Source organism: Plecotus auritus (genome assembly GCF_963455305.1).
Source record: "Plecotus auritus genome assembly, chromosome: 8".
NCBI classification, from domain to species: Eukaryota; Metazoa; Chordata; class Mammalia; order Chiroptera; family Vespertilionidae; genus Plecotus; species Plecotus auritus.
The window spans coordinates 26,367,064-26,384,508 of NC_137782.1; the positions used below are offsets into that span (position 1 = coordinate 26,367,064).

The window sequence follows — 17,445 nt, forward strand, 5'->3', positions numbered from 1 at the left end:
TGCTGGCTTCCACACAGCTAGGAAGAAAAGGGATGGGAATAGGGCAAATCAAGCTTTCTCTTCTTCTGAGATTCACCTGTTTTTCTTGGTGTGTGCTTTTTTCCACCTTTTAAAAAAAATATTATTAAATAAACACTCCATGGACTGTTACAAGCCTTTGGTTAAGTTCTCAACTTCTGAAAAGGTTGATTTTGACACTATTTGTTAGTGTTCTAACGGCTTTCTGAAAATGCTTACCTCTGTAGTAGGGTTTTTTTTATAGAGGCCTGCTATCATATTAAAGTGAATTTCTAATCCTGTATCATTATATTCTTCTATCATTAGTAGACTAGTGGCCCAGTGCACAAATTCATGCACATTGAAAGGAAATTAATTAGAAGAAATATTTTACTATCGCTATTTGCCCTTTCTCTATAATAGAAATGTCAACCAGATTCACGATCAACAATGACAGATCAAAACACACGCGTGCGATTGGCGCCAGTGAGAGTTTTATATGTATCCCGCATGCACGAGTCAACTTAGCCTTTTATATACATAGAATAAACTTTCTTAATTAGATCTGCTTTCTGATTTAGCTAAACTTTTTCCAGCCCATTGAAGCACCCCAACTTCTCTTTCAGGTAACTGTCAGCAACACAGCAGTAAATATCAACACGAAACAGATTATTATTGTAGATCACGCAGGGAGAACAAAAGGTAAACTATTTAACTGCAGCAGTGTTTGACTATATTCTGTGCAGTGAGAAAACCTGAAGTCATTTTCAAGGTCCACCATTTCTTACTTCTTTTCAGTCAGGTCAAGTTTCTAAACTTTCTAAATCTCCGTTTTCCGGCTAATGAAAAGAAAATAGGATTCCACCATGTCTCCTATTTACCTACTCCAGGACTTCTGTGAGGATCAAATGAGATGAGGCACAGGAAAACGCTTCATAGACATTTGGTTATAGTGTAAAATGTTTCTACCTGGCTATAAAGCAAGTCATGTTCCTGGGCTGAAGAAACTGCAAGGAGGCTAGTTGCTAGGGAGAGGAAGCTGGGCATTCTACATGATGTCATTACCCAGTGCCCACAGCCACCGTTTCTGGGCTGGGCTGGGCTGTGGGCAGCATTTTGTGTCATGGGGTCTCAGCAGCATCGGCTGCGATTTGGTGAGCTATCACTCCGGGGTGGTGGCGGAGACTGTGTCCCACTTGGGGGAAGCCGAGTGTTGCTTTGTGGGCACCAGGTCCGCAGCACCATTTCTCTATAAATGGCCAGGGCACCTCACGGAAGTTCCTGAGTTGAGCGTCTGCCCTCTGGTGGTCAGTGTATGTCATAGCGACTGGTCGGAGGGACACTTAGCATATTAACCTTTTATATATATAGATTAACTGATTAATCCATTAATCAATTAAGTGATTTTTCACCTATTTTACTACTGATATGGAAATTATCATATGATTTTTCTCTTTACCTATTAATAGGGACTAGTCCCTTGACTTACTTTTGATTGTTAAACCAACTCTACATTGTTGAAATAACTCCCCACTTGTTAATGATGTATCACCATTTTCACATATGACAATATTCATTAGCTAATATTTTGTTTAGAATTTTTGCCTAATTTTTCTAGCAAGATTGGCATATAGTTTTCCTTGCATGCAATATCGTTGTCATGTTTTGGTACTGAAGTTGCAATATCAAAGTTCTTTGAAAACAGAATGGTCACAAGTGGGTTGTGGGACTGCAAACAGACAACTTGAGAATAGAAGTGCAGATGCTGCCTGGGTCAATGGTTGAGCAACGACCTATGAACCAGGAGGTCACTGTTTGATTCCAGGTAGAAAACGAAGTGCAGACGTTGTAAGTTATTGGACTGTTAAAAAAATTAGAAAGGGTTTGGTGTGTTTTTTCTAAATTTGGACGGAAACGCACAGAGGACAGGCCAAACTAGAGCTAGAAGAAAGCAATGTAGGTGCACAGTGAAAAAACAGCAGGAGGTAGCTACAAGATTACAGTAGAAAGAAGAGGAACCTCACATCTGTCAAAATGGCTATCATCAAAAAAATAACAAACAACACGTGTTGGCAAAGTTGTGGCAAAAAGGGAGCCCTTGTACACTGCTGGTGGGATGGTAAATTGGTGCGGCCACTATGGAAAACAGTAGAGGCTCCTCAAAAAATTAAAATTAGAATTACCAAATGATCCAGCAATTCTACTTCTGGGTATTTATCCAAAGAAAACAAAAACTCTAATTCAAAAAGATATATGAACCCCTATGTTCATTGAAGCATTATTTATAATAGACAAAATATGGGTACAACCTAGGTGTCCATTAATAGATGAATGGATAAAGAAGATGTGAGATACATATATATGTATGTATATATTATTTAGGCATGAAAACTAATGAAATCTGTGAAATCTAAACTAAACAAAACAGAAACAGATTCATAGAGACAGAGAACAAAACAATGGTTACCAGAGGGTGAGGGGATGGGTGAAAAGGTGAAAGGGAATAAGAGGTACAAACTTCCAGTTATAAAATAAATAATTCACAACATAGGGAATATAGTCAATAATATTGCAATAAATTTGTACAGTGACAGGTGCATACTAAACTTATCATGGTGATTATTTCATAAGGTATATAAAAGTCAAATGACTTTGTTGTACACCTAACACTAATATAATATTGTATGTCAACTATACTTTAATTAAAATGAAAGAAAGAAAGAAAGAAAGAAAGAAAGAAAGAAAGAAAGAAAGAAAGAAAGAAAAGGAAGAAAGGAAGGAAGGAAGGAAGGAAGGGAGGGAGGGAGGGAGGGAGGGAGAGAGAGAGAGAGAGAGAGAGAGAGAGAGAGAGAGAAAGAAAGGAAGGAAGGAAGGAAGGAAGGAAGGAAGGAAGGAAGGAAGGAAGGAAGGAAGAAAGAAAGGAAGAAAGAGTAGTTAGTGGGTAGAGTTGCTGTTCCAGAGAGCTGTCTTTTTCGTCAGCATTTCTCTGCCTCCCACACCTGGTACCAATGGTCCTGTGTGCATCCATCAATATGGTTCTTACCATGACTTAAGATAGGTACGTCCTTTGCCAACAAGCAAGCAGAAGCAACACACACTTTTATAGGAGCACAGAGAGAGCTAAAGGAGTTATTTGGCCTACCATTCACATTCCAAAATGGCCTCATTAGACTTTTAACCTTAAAAACAAAGGGGAGGGGGAGATTAACCAAAGAATTTATATGCATATATGCATAACCCATGTACACAGATAATAGTGTAGTGAAGGCCTTGTGGGGGGCACAGGGGGAGGGGGTTAATGGGGAGGGGGGACTTCTGTAATACGTTCAACAATAAAGGTAAATTTTTTAAAAATAAAGTAACAATTTCTTTTAAAATTAAAAACAAGCCCGGCCAGTGTGGATCAGTGGTTGAGCGTTGACCTATGAACTAGGAGGTCACGGTTTGACTCCTGGTCAGGGTACCTGCCTGGGTTGCAGGCTCGATCCCTAGTGTGGAGAGTGCAGGAGGCAGCTAATCGATGATTTTCTCTCATCTCTCTCTCTCTCTCTCTCTTCCTTTCTGAAATCAATAAAAAATATGAAAAATAAAAATAAAAAACAAAGAAACCCAAAACAAAAGAAGTCTATACAAAGTCATGGAGACCTGAAGATAGGAGTTAAGGCAGAAAATATTCATCACACAACTTAAACTTGTGTCTGTGCAGTCAGTTCACAATATATCCCCAGACTTGGTTAACTGATCTCCAATTCTCCATAATCTGAAAATTATCCTAGTAATAGCTCATTATCTTGCCTTGTCATGGTGCCTGTGAGTGTTTCAAGTGTTCATTTATTCAAAGTAAATTCTTCTAATGTACCTATTTCTTAAATCTGTTGGGAGATGTATGGTTTACATAGTGAGGAGTGAAGTATGTTAGACCTGAGGAATGTCCTGGAAAGATAATTCCCTCCCATTGCCTCAAACTCCACTGCATAAAGCAAGAATTATGAAGGGCCGGGCCAGCCCTAACACTCCTGGAAAAAGAGGAAGCTCTTATGGGCTCTCAGACTTATGCCCCAGAACTTAGTACAGCGCCTCTTCCTGAGGGGCCGTGAAAGGAACCGCTGATATGAAGAAAGGTCAAGTTAAGGCACTTCTGACCTTGGATCATAGGCACTACAGCTCCCCCTGCCGGCGGGCCCCTGCGATAGGCGATATAAACGTTCAGTCACAAGGTTCACCGCACACTTGTGCAAGATGAGGCAGAGCAGCCTCTCCGTGCTCACCGGGATTTTCCTCCTCCTCTGCCTCCACCTGGCTCAGCCTGAATGGAAGGAGATAGGTGGGTGTAGGGTGAGGCGGTCCTGTGTGTGATCGGGGTGGGGAACGCGTCCTCAGAGGAGTGCATGGGCCAAGCTGGGACTGATGCCCAGCAAGGACTCACAGGTGCCCCCAACTCACTCTGTGGCTTCGTTCCTCAGATGTGTCCAAACCTGGACACTGCCCAGAGTTCCCACTCCGCTGCCCTTTCACGATGATACCGCTGTGCCGGCGTGATAAAGGCTGCAAGAAGGACAAGAAGTGTTGTTTCTACAACTGTAGAAGTCAGTGTTTGGTGCCGTGGCCCAGTCTGGATTGAGGTAAGAAATCTCCAGGCTGCCATTCTTGCCTTCGCCCCAGAAACAGGTGCCCCAGAGGGAGCTGAGAACCGCCAGTGCCTTGGAAGTCGCTGAGATCAGAGCTTTGAAACTGGGATCTGCCCTGAACAATTTGCCTCAAGGACAATCAAGAGACCTCTTTCCTCAGCAAATGCACAGTTCATTTTCATGTAGTGGGCGTCGCTGTTCAGCAAATGACGGGGACATTTACCTCTAAGCTCCTCAACTGTTACTGAATGTTTATGATGGCTAGTTTCAATTGCTCTTGTTTTTTCTCTTAGTTTATAATAATGAATCACGTTCCTCTTCACATTTAAACTGTGAAGTAAAGGACAAGATGATAGATATCATTCCTTAGGAGGGCTTGCCTAGTGTTCCTAATCCCCAGGCCCTGATCCTTAGCGCTCCTGGGAGGGAGGGACTTAGCAGGATGCAGACCACAGCGGTCTTGGGACCCAGCCAATGCTCCCTGCACAGTTTGTACCGCCCCATATCTCTGATCCTGTCTTCTCTTCCCAGGTAGAAATCCCTTCTTACCCGGGCCTGAGAAGACACTGGTAGTACAGGCTCCGACTCGGATAACTGGTCTCCAGTTCTTCCATGTCCTCCTCATCCCCCAGACTTCCTTTATCAGAGTTCAATGCTTATTACTATGAAAACAACACAAAGGAATAAAGTGTTATATGCCTAAAACAATTGTCCATGAAAATCTATGACTGCCGGATCTCTCTGTGTTCCGCCTTTTGGAAAGATCCTTGAGGGTTTGTAAAAAAGGCTGGGGCTACTGTTTCCCATATAGTTTTGATCGATTCCTGCATTTCTGTTTTCCTGTCATGTTCTTCTCTTTCAGGGTCTTCTGACACTCAGATTCCCTGTTGGTCAGATTCCAAAACCTGACCTTGGGCCATGGGGCATTTTGAGTCATATTTTCTGAGTTTGGGTCCCATGAAAGGTGTATGTGTTATTCTGAGATGGAGGAGCGACGCTTTTTGCTACACTTTCTCTGAGACTGCTGCTGATGGCCTTTCCACACCTTGATGATTGTTCCAGGTTTCTAAGAAGCTCTCTCCTCTTTCCCCTCCTCCTTTCACCCCAAAGGGCCCCCTAAACTGTGACAGTCCCCCTCCAAGTTCTACATTTCTCTCTCTGGGCCTCATACTCTTGCCTGGGGGAGAAAGAACCACTGACACTCCGGCTGGTGATGTCACTGTCTTTGCCTGAATTCCCTGCTTATGAAATAGCAGGTGGGATGGCCAGGGCAATTCTGGTGGAGCCACACCCACAGCGAGAGGTATAAGGGATGCGGCTGACACTGGCCACCACAGCCTCCTGCCTTCACTATGAAGCTTAACAACCTCCTGGCCTTCACGGTGCTCCTGGCCCTCAAAATCCTGTCGTCCTGGGCGGTAGTAGGTGCTAGCAAAGGTGAGTCAGTGTCTCTCAGGCCATCCCGGTACCTGGAAGTCATCTTTCCCATGGTCTGATCCCCGGCCCCTAATTTCAAGCTTCCTTTTCTACTGTTTGCTCTTTTTCACGGTCACATCATTTTGATCTCCTGTTTAATTTTCCAAATTTTCAGCATCACTTTTTTGACGGTCACTTTCTCTTTCTCTATCAGTTGATCTGCTCTCTTTCTTCTAATCTCTGACGAGTTGTCCCTCCTGCTTTCACTGCCCCTCTCTGCCTCCCTCCCAGCCAGGGTGTATCTCTCCCTCTCCCTGGAACACCTAATGAGCTCTATGCATCCGTGCCCTGGAGTTGGCTTATACTGGCTTGCAATGGTCAATTGGTAAGTTTTCAAGACTTTTATGAGCTAGTTGACATCATATTACTAGTTTGAAATCAATCATGATGGGAGTATTTACACCATGGAAATTGGCAAATGCTACAAAGGCTGCCTCTTACAACATTTATCAGCACACCTCCGTCTGTACCTTCTTTCCTGGGTTATTGACTCCCTCTTGGTTGAGTGCTTGGCTGAGCTTGATGCTGCCCCACAGCTGCCTTAAAACTGGAATCCTAACTGCTCCCTGCATTCATGTGGGGTCAGCCACCTGCGTTAGGTTTTCTCTCCCCTCCCGGGAAGTTGATTCCTTGTTCAGGATTGTGGTCATGACTCAGAATCAGCTCCTTCTCCCTCTTCTCTTCTTACCCTTCAGAAAAAGCTAAACATGGAGCCTGTCCCTTCATACAGCCAGCCATGTGTCTTGTGTATGAGCCTCCTCAATGCCACAGTGACTGGCAGTGTCCAAAGAATCAGAAATGCTGTCGTGACCTTTGTGGCATCAAATGCTTGGATCCTGTAGACTCATCTAAGCCAGGTGAGAAAGTAGGGTCCTGGGAAAGGGGACCAGTGAGATTTGAGCTTGAGGACATGCATCTTGGGGAAGAAGAGGGGGCTCCTCGGAAGTGGGTTGGAGGGTGGGGCAGAGTCAGGGCTTGTTCACTCCCATCTCTGTACTCTCAGGTGGTCGGTTGGTCAGTAGCCAGCTGGCTAGTCAACCAGTCAATCAGTCAACTCATTGATTGCAGTCAGTCAGTCAATGAGTCCGTCTGTCTGTCTGACACTTACAATACTAGTTGGGGCTCCGTCAGTGGGAAGGAGTCTCCTTCAAGACATGCACTAGCCCAGGGGTGGGCAAACTTTTTGACTCGAGGGCCACAATGGGTTCTTAAACTGGACCGGAGGGCCGGAACAAAAGCATGGATGGAGTGTTGGTGTGAACTAATATAAATTCAAAGTAAAGGAGTGGAGGGGAGAGCAAGAGAACCGGATAGAACAGCCGGATCCGGCCCGCGGGCCATAGTTTGCCCAAGGCTGCACTAGCCTCTGTTTGGGTGCTGAGGTGGGTGAGGACCTGATTTCCATGCAAGAGATAGAGATGGGGATGGGAGCTTGCGTGGTGCCTAGGGGATCAAGCCTCTGAACTGTAACATTCTTCTCGCCAGTTCAAGTCAATTCTGGGAAGTGTCCAGTGGTCACTGGCCAGTGTAAGATGGTCAACCCCCAAAACAACTGCCTGAATGACAGCCACTGCCTGAAGAGTCTCAAGTGCTGCAAGGGGATGTGTGGGAATTCATGTGTCAAGCCAGTGTGAGGTAAGGAGAAGAAGTGGAACGTTCCATACCTCCCCACATCCTCATACAGCCTCAACTACCTGGTGCCCTTCCATGTAAAGGAGGATGCTTGGCATCTCCCTGTACCTCCTACCACAAGCAGATCTTCTGCCTCAGCACCATTTACCCCCAGTTTTAATCAGGAATCCCCCAGGGTCACCTGTGACTGGTAATGCTGGGTCCTGGAAGGGAAGGATTGTTGAAATAAGCCAGGAGGAAGGAGCCATGAAAAGGGGCAAGAGTTCTATCTTTTAATATAATCTCTGCCTCTGACTGACTGGGTGACTATGAACAACTGATTGTATCTTTCATAGCCTCAGTTTCCCCATCTGTAAAAGGGATGCATTTATACCCACTGAAATACTAAATGTAAAAGTGCTTTTTAAGACTGAAGGTGCTCTGAAACCAATACAAAATAATATGGAAAGTAAACTGCAATTGAAAAGTTAAAAAATGATTCAGATGGTAAATTTTGTTATGTGTATTTTACCACAATTTTAAAAAACTTAATTGGTAGGTTGTCCATCTCTGTGGCATATAGCAAGTGCTTGGTGGTCAGACAAACCTGACTCTACCACTTACCAGCTGTAAGAGCGAGGCAAGTGCTTAACCTCCCTGACTTTCATCTATAAAATGATGATGATGATATCTAATTTATAAAAGCTTTGCTGAGATTAACTGAGATAGTACTGTTTGTCAAATATAAATACAATTCTGAACATACTATCTGGCACATAAATTGTAAATAATAATAACTATGTTTTATTGCTAAAAAAAAAAAAAAAAAGACTGGAGGTGCTATGTGCATTGACATAGTATTGCAATGGCTATGGCCTCAGTTGGCTGGGTCATCTGGAACCACAGGAAATGCTGGGATGATGCACAGATGTAGAGGCCTTTGCAGGGTCCTCTAGCCTAGTATCCTAATTTTACCAGAGGGAAGACTGAAGCAAGAGTCAGTGAAAAGTCTGGATTTGTTCTTGATCCCTAGACCAAAGACCAGCACCTTTTCACCCATTCCAGCACCATGGTCTCTCTCCTTACCCCAAGGGACTTAGGCCTGGCGGCAGGAGGCTCCTCTTGGTGGGAAGGATGTAAGGGTCACTGGGTTGTTCCTGTGCTGAGGCTCTGTTTTATTTTCTTTCTACAGAATAAATCTAGATTAGGACTTCCTGGTATGAATGGAATTACTTCCTGAGATTCCTTTTTCCTCAAGCCTGGAAAAAAATAGAGAACCTTGATGAAGATGTGGCTTTGAGACCAATACCTCCTTGGGGGCTAAGTTTTTACCTGTTTTATCTATAAATCCTCCGCATCCAACAAGAGTCTTTGGCACAAATAGGAAATGTATGTTGATTAATGAATAAATAAATGTACAAAGTTTTCTCTGTGTTTCCATCTTCCTTGACTCATTGAGTCTGACCTAGAATATGATGGGTGAGATGAAGAATGAAATGTCTGCATGTATGGGGTTTCTCCCACAACCTATGAAGTAGAAAGAAGCAAGTGTTTGGAGTCAAGCAGATATGGGTTTAAATCTTGTATCTGTAGATTACCGGCTTTGTAATTTTGGGCAAATGACTTTGTCCCACTGAGCCTCAGTTTGGTTATCTATAATAGAAGGATGATAATAGCAATGTCGGTTCCATAATAGTCCAATGATTGTTGCATAATAGGTTCCTTTTCAGTTGAGTGTAGCTATATGACTGGGTTCTGGTCAATGACATGTGAGTGGGAGTGATGCGTCCAAAGTCTGGACCTGGCCCACAGAATTTCTCTGTCACTAGCTGCCTATGCATGAAGAGGACTTCGAGGACCCAGAGGAAGGTGTAGATGGAAGGAGCCTGGGATCTTGAATTTCTGTGTGGATCACAGCTTCTCCTCCTCACTTGCCTGGAACTATGACATGAGCAAGAAATAAATTCTTACTGTGTTGAAGCACTGAGATTTGGAATTTGTTTATTACATGAATAATACAGTCCCGACCACTGTTTGGAATCCATTGGATAGTCTCGCTTTATTTCCTGCCCTTGAGTTCTGTGTGATGCCTCATTTCATCATGGATCCCACATGGACCTGTTTGTCTCTAGTCCATCTTTGGGTGGGGGTGGGGGTGGGAAATGAAAGCAGAAGGGTCAGAAACCTCACTGCAGGAATATCATGTATAAACAAATTATCATTGCTTTCCAGGTACACTGAATAGCAAGCAATTTTCTCTTACATATGCTTCTGGTGTTGGGTGGGGAAGGGTGAACTCAACTTTCGGCGTCTGTTGATTCTGTGTGGTGGGGTGGTGGGGTTCCAGAAGAGAGAAGAGAGAAATTCATTTTTTTTTTTTTTTTTGGTGAGAGAAGGAGGATAAAGATTGCCGTCTCCCACTCTGGCTTGAGCTTACAACTAGCTTATTGAAAATCAAATATGTGAACCTGAAATATTACTTTTCCCTGAAAGCCTCCCAAAGTCTATATGAAGGCATCTGATCTTATCTAATTCTAACCTTACGATGCTAAGAGAGCATCTGCCCTTCCAATACTCTGGCTACATTTGAAATCTCCTAGTCTGACTGCAGAGTTCTGTGCTCATATTGCTTATTTCTGGTCCCTTGGTCTCTCCTTTTTTTTTTTTTTAATCCTCGCTTGAGGAGTGAGGATTTTTTTCCATTGATTTTTTTTTTTTAGAGAGAGAGTGGAAGGGAGAGAGAGAAAAAAAACATCAATGTGAGAGAGATACATTGATGGTTGCCTCCCACTGGGGCCCCATCCAGGGCCAGGGATGAACCTGCAACCCAGGTACCTGCCCTTGACTGGGAATTGAATCCGAGATCCTTCAGTCCTCTGGCCGATGCTCTAACCACTGAGAAAAACCGGCCAGGGCTTTGGTCTCTCCTTTTTAAAGAGGATGGTGAGGAAAATGCTCTTTCATCCTGACTCTTTTCAAACAGATCTCCTATCATGGAAGTTAGCTTGAGGGAATATCTCTTTCTTCCAACCAAAATAAACTTTGATTCAGTCTCTCAAGGTATAGACAAAGTGGGGGGTATTGAGAAATCACTTGGCCAGGTTTCAAGAACTGAGAGGTTTGTTTCTAAGCCTGCTACTGACTCAGTCTGTGACATTGGACATGTTCCTTGACTCTTCATTTGTGTAATAAAAGGATGATTCAGGTCCCATTTTGTTCTGCTATTTTGCAAATTAATGTAATGATTCATAGAAACACCTTGAGGGACAGTCCCAGTAGGATGGGTCTCCCCATTTAGTTCTGTGAACTCCCTGTGACTATAGCTTCCCCTCAATCCTTCAACCCCACCTCAGCCCCATCTTCTCTAGTTGTGTGGTCAGCTTCCAGGGTACCTGCTTACCTGGTGATTATGACTTATGGGTGTCACAATTAGCTACAGCTAATATATAGGAAGTCAAAGATAGTCTGTCTAGTAACACCTTCTGTGAAGATGGGGAAACTGAGGCCCAAAGAGAAGTGCCCAACATCATACAGTCAGTCAGTGGTGGAGCTGAATATTCTTTATCTCCAAACCCCACATTCCTTTTCTTTATTTTCAAGTTTATTTGTATTTGGGGCTTACAGAGTGGATGGTGTGGTATGTTGTCCAGATGCCCATTTAGGGCTGAGGCACTCATGCCCAGTTGCTGGGAGTGTTAGCTGTTGACACTCACAGCTCAGTCCCTCCCTGGGACTTTCCCTGGGCCAAAGTGAGCTGCTTCACCCACGGTCACACCCCATTCCCAGGGCAACCTGTATCCGTGGACTGCTTGATGTTAAGGTGCAAAGGCCTAGCTCCCTTGTTTGATTAGGGACACTTCTGAAGGGCCCCCAGCCTCAGGGATACCATGAAAATGGCCGAGACTTTGTTGCAACTGCATCACAATTCCACTTCTCCTTCTCTCCAGTCCTGCTTCTTTTACCTCTCACAGGTGTTGCTCCTCAGGAAGCCTCCTGCACATAAATATCTGCCGCTGAGACTGTTTCCCAGGAAACCTAAGGACAATGATAAAAAGTGATCATGCCCTGGCCTGTGTTTCCCAATAGTTAGAGTGTTGGCCTGTGCACCTAAGAGTCTCAAGTTCTATTCCTGGTCAAGAGCACCTACCTGGGTTCCAGGTTTGATCCCTGGCGCCAGTAGGGGTGTGTGGGAGGAGGCAACATCGATGTTTCTCTCCCTCTCTCTCTCTCTCTCTCTCTCTCTCTCTCTCTCTCTCTCATCCCCCCATTCCACTTTTTCTTAAAAAACAATGGAAAAAATATCCTCAGATGAGGATTAAAATAAAAATTGATCATTACCCAAACTATATTAAATTGAAAAACTGCTCTGTGAAAGGCAATGTCAAGAGAATAAGAAGACAAGCCGCAGACTGGGAGGAAATATTTGCAAAAAACACATCTGATAATGGACTGTTATTCAAAATTTACCAAAAACTCTTACAACTCAACAAATAAGAAAACAAACAACCAGATTAAAAAATAGGCCAAAGCCTTTAACAGACACCTCAGCAAAGAAGATGTACAGATGGTTAATAACCATGTGAAAAGATGTTTCACATCATCTGTCATCAGGGAAATGCAAATATAAACACCACTGAGATACCACTACACACCTACTAGAATGGCCAAAATCAAGAACACGGACGATAGCAAATGCTGATAAGGATGTGGAGCAACATTGCTTCCAGGAATGCAAATGGTGCAGCCACTTTTGAAGACAGTATGGCAGTTCCTTAAAAAGCTAACCATACTCTTACTATACAATTCAGCAATCACACTCCTTGGTATTAACCCAAAGGAGTTGAAAACTTATGTCCACACCAAAAACCACACACAGATGTTTACAGCAGCTTTATTCATAACTGCCAAAACTTGGAAGCAACCAAGATGTTCTTCAGTAGGTGAATGAATAATAAATGGTAATCCAGATAGTGGAATATTCGGCACTACAAACAAATGAGCTATGAAGCCATAAAAAGACATGAGACATGGAGGCATCTTAAGTGCATATTACTACGTGAAAGAAGCCAATCTGAAAAGGCCACATACATACATATTGTATTATTTCAACTACACAACATTCTGGAAAAGGCAAAACTATGCAGACAGTAAAAAGTTCAGTGGTTTCTAAGGACTGGGGAAGGAGGCATGAATAGGCGGAGCCCAGAAGACCTTCAGGGCCATGACACTACTCTGTATGATACTATAAGGAAGGATACTCACAGCCAAACCCATAGAACGTACAACATTAGAGTGAACCCTAATGTCAGCTATGGACTTTGGTTGATAATGATATGTCCATGTAGATTCTTATAATTGATGAATTGTGGGGAATGTTGGTAATGGAAGAGGCTATGCCTGTGTGGGAGTGGGTAGTATGTGGGAAATCTCTGTACTTTCCTCTTAACTTTGCTATGAACATAAAACTGCTCTAAATATAGTCTAAAAATAATCAAACGTAATTTCTGGATTCTAAATATTTTTAATTCATTAGTAAATGATTCATTTTTGAAAATTGATCATTGTCAAAAAATTAGAGAAGAAAAGTAGAAAGAAAGAAAAACTTGCCACCATATTTTCAGCATGTGTTCTGTGTGTAATTAAGAAGTTTATCTCCTTTCAGGAAAACAGGCTTGGCTACCTTCCCCTGCAAGGTGACACGTAGGCACACCCCTGGTACAGTTATTTCCTGGGGTCCTCATTCTAGAATAACCCTTGCTGGCAGTGGGGAAATGTGGAGCAGGAAGGTCTAGTGAAACTTTGGCATTCCAAGTTTCCTGAGATAACCCAGATGAGGCATTGACAACGTGGTCAGTCCTGTGAACTGCAAATAACTGTCTATTTTTCTGAGTGTCCAGTGAGCATTGGTTGGATCCAATAACATGCAGGTAGATTTATAACACACAACCCCTGAAGGATAAACAATTCTGAGAAAGTGTACAATCCAGCGGTCGCCAACCTTTCGGACCTTACTGACCACCGGTTGGCGACCATTGGACTATTACACAGAGAAAGAGAAACATTTTCCTAAACTGCCCATAATTTGCAAAGTCGTCCTCCCCACAAAAGAGCTAGAATGATATTATTTCACAAAGCATCCCTTTTGTTCCTTCTAATTGTGACTTGCAATCTATAGAGAAAAAGAAACAGTTTATAGAGAAAACAAGGCAAGGCTTTAATAGGACTGGAATACAAGCAGGTCACTGGCCTCCTCCCCCTCCCTATCTGGGTGGGAGGGTGTGGGTTCTTTCTGATTCAAGTGCATTGTTTTTTCCCTTGACTGTCATTATGCTATAATAGGTACTAAGGTTGAGATGTATCATCATATGTAACTAGAGGTCCAGTTCACGAAATTCGTGCACGGGTAGGGTCCCTGGGCCTGGCTAGTGATCAGGGCCAATCTGTGGGGTGACCGGCAGGGGTGATCAGAGCCCCTGCTCACACCCACCTTGGCCTGGCACCATCCACTCACCAGCCTCCCTTCCTCCCCCTCCCCCCCCCCCCCCCCCCCCCGCCACCACTGGTCAGGGCCTGCAGGCTGGGGGCAGCTCCTATGTTGAGCATCTGCCCCCTGGTGGTCAGTGCGCATCATAGCAACCAGTTGTTCCATTGGTCATTCTGCCATTTGGTCGATTTGCATATTAGGGTTTTATATAGATGGATTCCATATCCTCTGTTCTGGTTTACATTATAGCACAATCTCCCGATGTTACACAAACTTCCTAAGCATCTTAATCATGAGAGCAGGGGCCGTGTTCACGACTTCAGTGGGCTCATCAATCTTCTGCACAGCATGAACTTGGCATGGAGAGACCACCCAAGAAATACTGTTTAGCTGAACTCAGCAAATGGTCACATTGTTGCTCACTTCAAAGCTATGCCATCAAAGCTGTAACTCCACTGGACAAACCAGTTATGACCAATTCTTGGTTTCTATTGTAAATTCTGTGTATATGTAAACCCTGTGTGTGAATCACTTTTTCTTCATTGCAGATTCTTCTCCTAGGACGGACGCCTAGAATGAAATGTATTGAGTCAAAGGGTTTGGATATTTTGAAGGCTTTCAACACAAATTACCCCACTCTCTGCTTTTCCCAAGGCCTTTAGGAAAATCAAATGAGGCAGAGGCTATACAGGATTGTGTTAAGAACTTGCAGTGTGACAGTCCCAGGAAATGCTTCCTCTTTGAACAAGGGACACATTGTATTCATGTACAGAGACACGTGTGCCTTTTGTTATGCAGATATGTCGGGCTTGTCAAACTTCAATGTGCACAAGAACCATCTGATTCAGTAGATCTTGAGTGGGGCCAGAGATACTGCATTTCTCCAGCTCTCAGTTCTGCCGATCCAGCTGGTCTGCAGTCCACACCTTGAGGAGCGAGCTGGTATGCCACAAAGACACAACAGGCCCAAGAAAACCCACATGCAGGCACAAGTGAAAACTCACACATGCTCATGAATTTACAGTTTATCAGAAATTCACCAGGAAATAACAGTCGGATCTCCAGGGGCATGGGTCCATGCTCTATGAGAAATGTTAGTACCTGCCCAGAAGCGAAGAAAGGCTATGCTCTGTGAGTTTTATTGAAACACCCACTGGTCCTTTCTGGGAGAGGATATAAAGATAAAACAACGACCAGTGTTTAGGCAGTGCTAATGGGGTAGAACAGAGAAGGACAGGGCAGGCCAATCTGGACATTCTTTCCCTGAAGTAAGTGCTACTCCTGTGAAATGGGGCTTGGGTTCCTCCTAAACTCTCCGACCCAGACCGCTTTGGAACCCGGCAGCCTTCACTTCCCCAGTACCATGCCTGAAATAGCAGCAACCTCCCTCATCGGCCCCAGCTTCGCAGCTGCCCCAGGGTCAGAAAAGCAGGGAGCATCAGGGAGAAGAGCACTTTGGAGGGGCGGCTCTGGCTCTGCTCCCACTCTGGTGCCCTAGGAAAATGTGGGCAACACCCTTCCCCTTTCTGAGCCCCAGTCTCTCCATCTTTGCACTAGGGTTGTGATTTTTTCTTACCCTTCTCTCTGCCATCTGCAGTCAGACATCCTGCACTTCTGCATCTTGTTCATTTTACAATCCAGAGATCGTGCAGTCCAGTCACTGCAATGTGCAGGTAGGGAAACTGAGCCCCTTAAAGAAGGAAGCACCGGTCCACATGTTTTGGAACCTGTGACTCTCCTGCCAGTCAACCTCGCAGCTCCCCTACCCCCCACCAGCCAGTGAATTCCCCTCACATGAGTTTGTCTGGCAGAGAAACCAGCTCCACCTGTTATCTGAGACACTTAGACTATTTCAATATTTGCATTTCCTTTGGTGTGCATGTGTGCCCACTTTTGAGATTTTTCAAGATTTTCTTTGGTCAGTTTTTCATTGTCGGATGTAACTTCATATTTCTAATAAGAGTATTTTTTCCCCAATGTGCAGATATTGATATATAATTTGCCAATATGCTCATTAAGGGTATATTTTAATTTGTTGACAAACATAACATAGTGAGAAAAGTGCCTAAAACATAAATATGCAATTTAATAAATTATAAAGCAAATCCCATGTAACTACCACTCTCTCTGTCTTCCTCAATGCCACATTCAAGAGATTATCTGGATTTTTCCAAGAATTTGCTTCTTAAATTGCTTCTTAAAGAGTAAAATGGAGAATAGAGTTCCCTATCTGTGATTTTTTTATAAAAGCCAATTCCTTCCTCATCAGAAATGAAGCCTGTGAACAATGAGCAATGTTGGTCCCGGCACCACAGGAGTATAATGATATTGTATGATCACTCTGTCCTGCACACCATGAGTTTGAAATCTTTAAGTCATAGACTGATAGGATATAAAGGGTGTCAGATGTCACCTAAACCAAGGGACAGCAAACTACTGCCCCTGGGCCAAATCCTGCTGCCTGTTTTACTGAGTGAAGTTTTATTGGGACAAACCACATATTATTCATTTACATGTTGTCTGTGGCTACTTTCCCAGGCAGAGTTGAGTAATTGTGGCTGACTCCTGATCTAGACCAAAACTCCCATGCAGTCCAACAGACTGCAGCCCTCAGGAGAAGGTGCAAGCCCAACACAATGAGTTGCATAATGAGTTATGACAGCACCAAATTCAACTTTACTAAAACTGACTACTCCCATGTTCATTCCCAGAACCTGTTTGCAGTGGACACTCCACCTTCCTAACCCGATCTTAACCCAAGATGAAGCCTACTTCACACACCCTCTGTTGCCGTCTACTAAAAACTATAGATTCATTTATTAATTCATTTCATTCACACAAAAATCCTATATAAATAAAGAGGTAATATGCAAATTGACCATCACTCCAACACACAAGATGGCTGCCCCCATGTGGTCAAAGATGGCCACCCCCATGTGGACACAAGATGGCTGCCACAAGATGGCCAGCAGGGGAGGGCAGTTGTGGGCAACTAGGCCTGCAGGGGAGGGCAGTTGGGGTGACCAGGCCTGCAAGGGAGGGCAGTTGGGGGGGACAAGGCCTGCAGGGGAGGGCAGTTAGGGGTGACTGGGCCTGCAGGGGAGGGCAGTTGGGGGGGACCGGGCCTGCAGGGGAGGGAAGTTGGGGGGACCAGGCCTGAAGGGGAGGGCAGTTGAGGGGGGACCAGGCTGGCAGGGGAGAGCAGTTAGGGGCAATCAGGCCAGCAGGGGAGCAGTTAGGCATCGATCA

At 44.1% G+C, this 17,445-nt stretch overlaps 1 protein-coding gene across 1 annotated transcript; it reads left to right on the forward strand.

Moving 5' to 3' along the window:
- Nucleotides 1-5,977: 5,977 nt before the first annotated feature.
- Nucleotides 5,978-8,994, forward strand: LOC308256355 (antileukoproteinase-like; the record flags this gene model as incomplete). The annotated part of the gene is made up of 4 exons (XM_080684602.1): nucleotides 5,978-6,062; nucleotides 6,797-6,958; nucleotides 7,587-7,736; nucleotides 8,905-8,994. 3 exons carry the CDS (start codon nucleotides 5,978-5,980, stop codon nucleotides 7,733-7,735), a joined length of 396 nt encoding a protein of 131 aa, XP_080540728.1. The 3' UTR covers nucleotide 7,736; nucleotides 8,905-8,994.
- Between the last annotated feature and the right edge of the window lie 8,451 nt (nucleotides 8,995-17,445).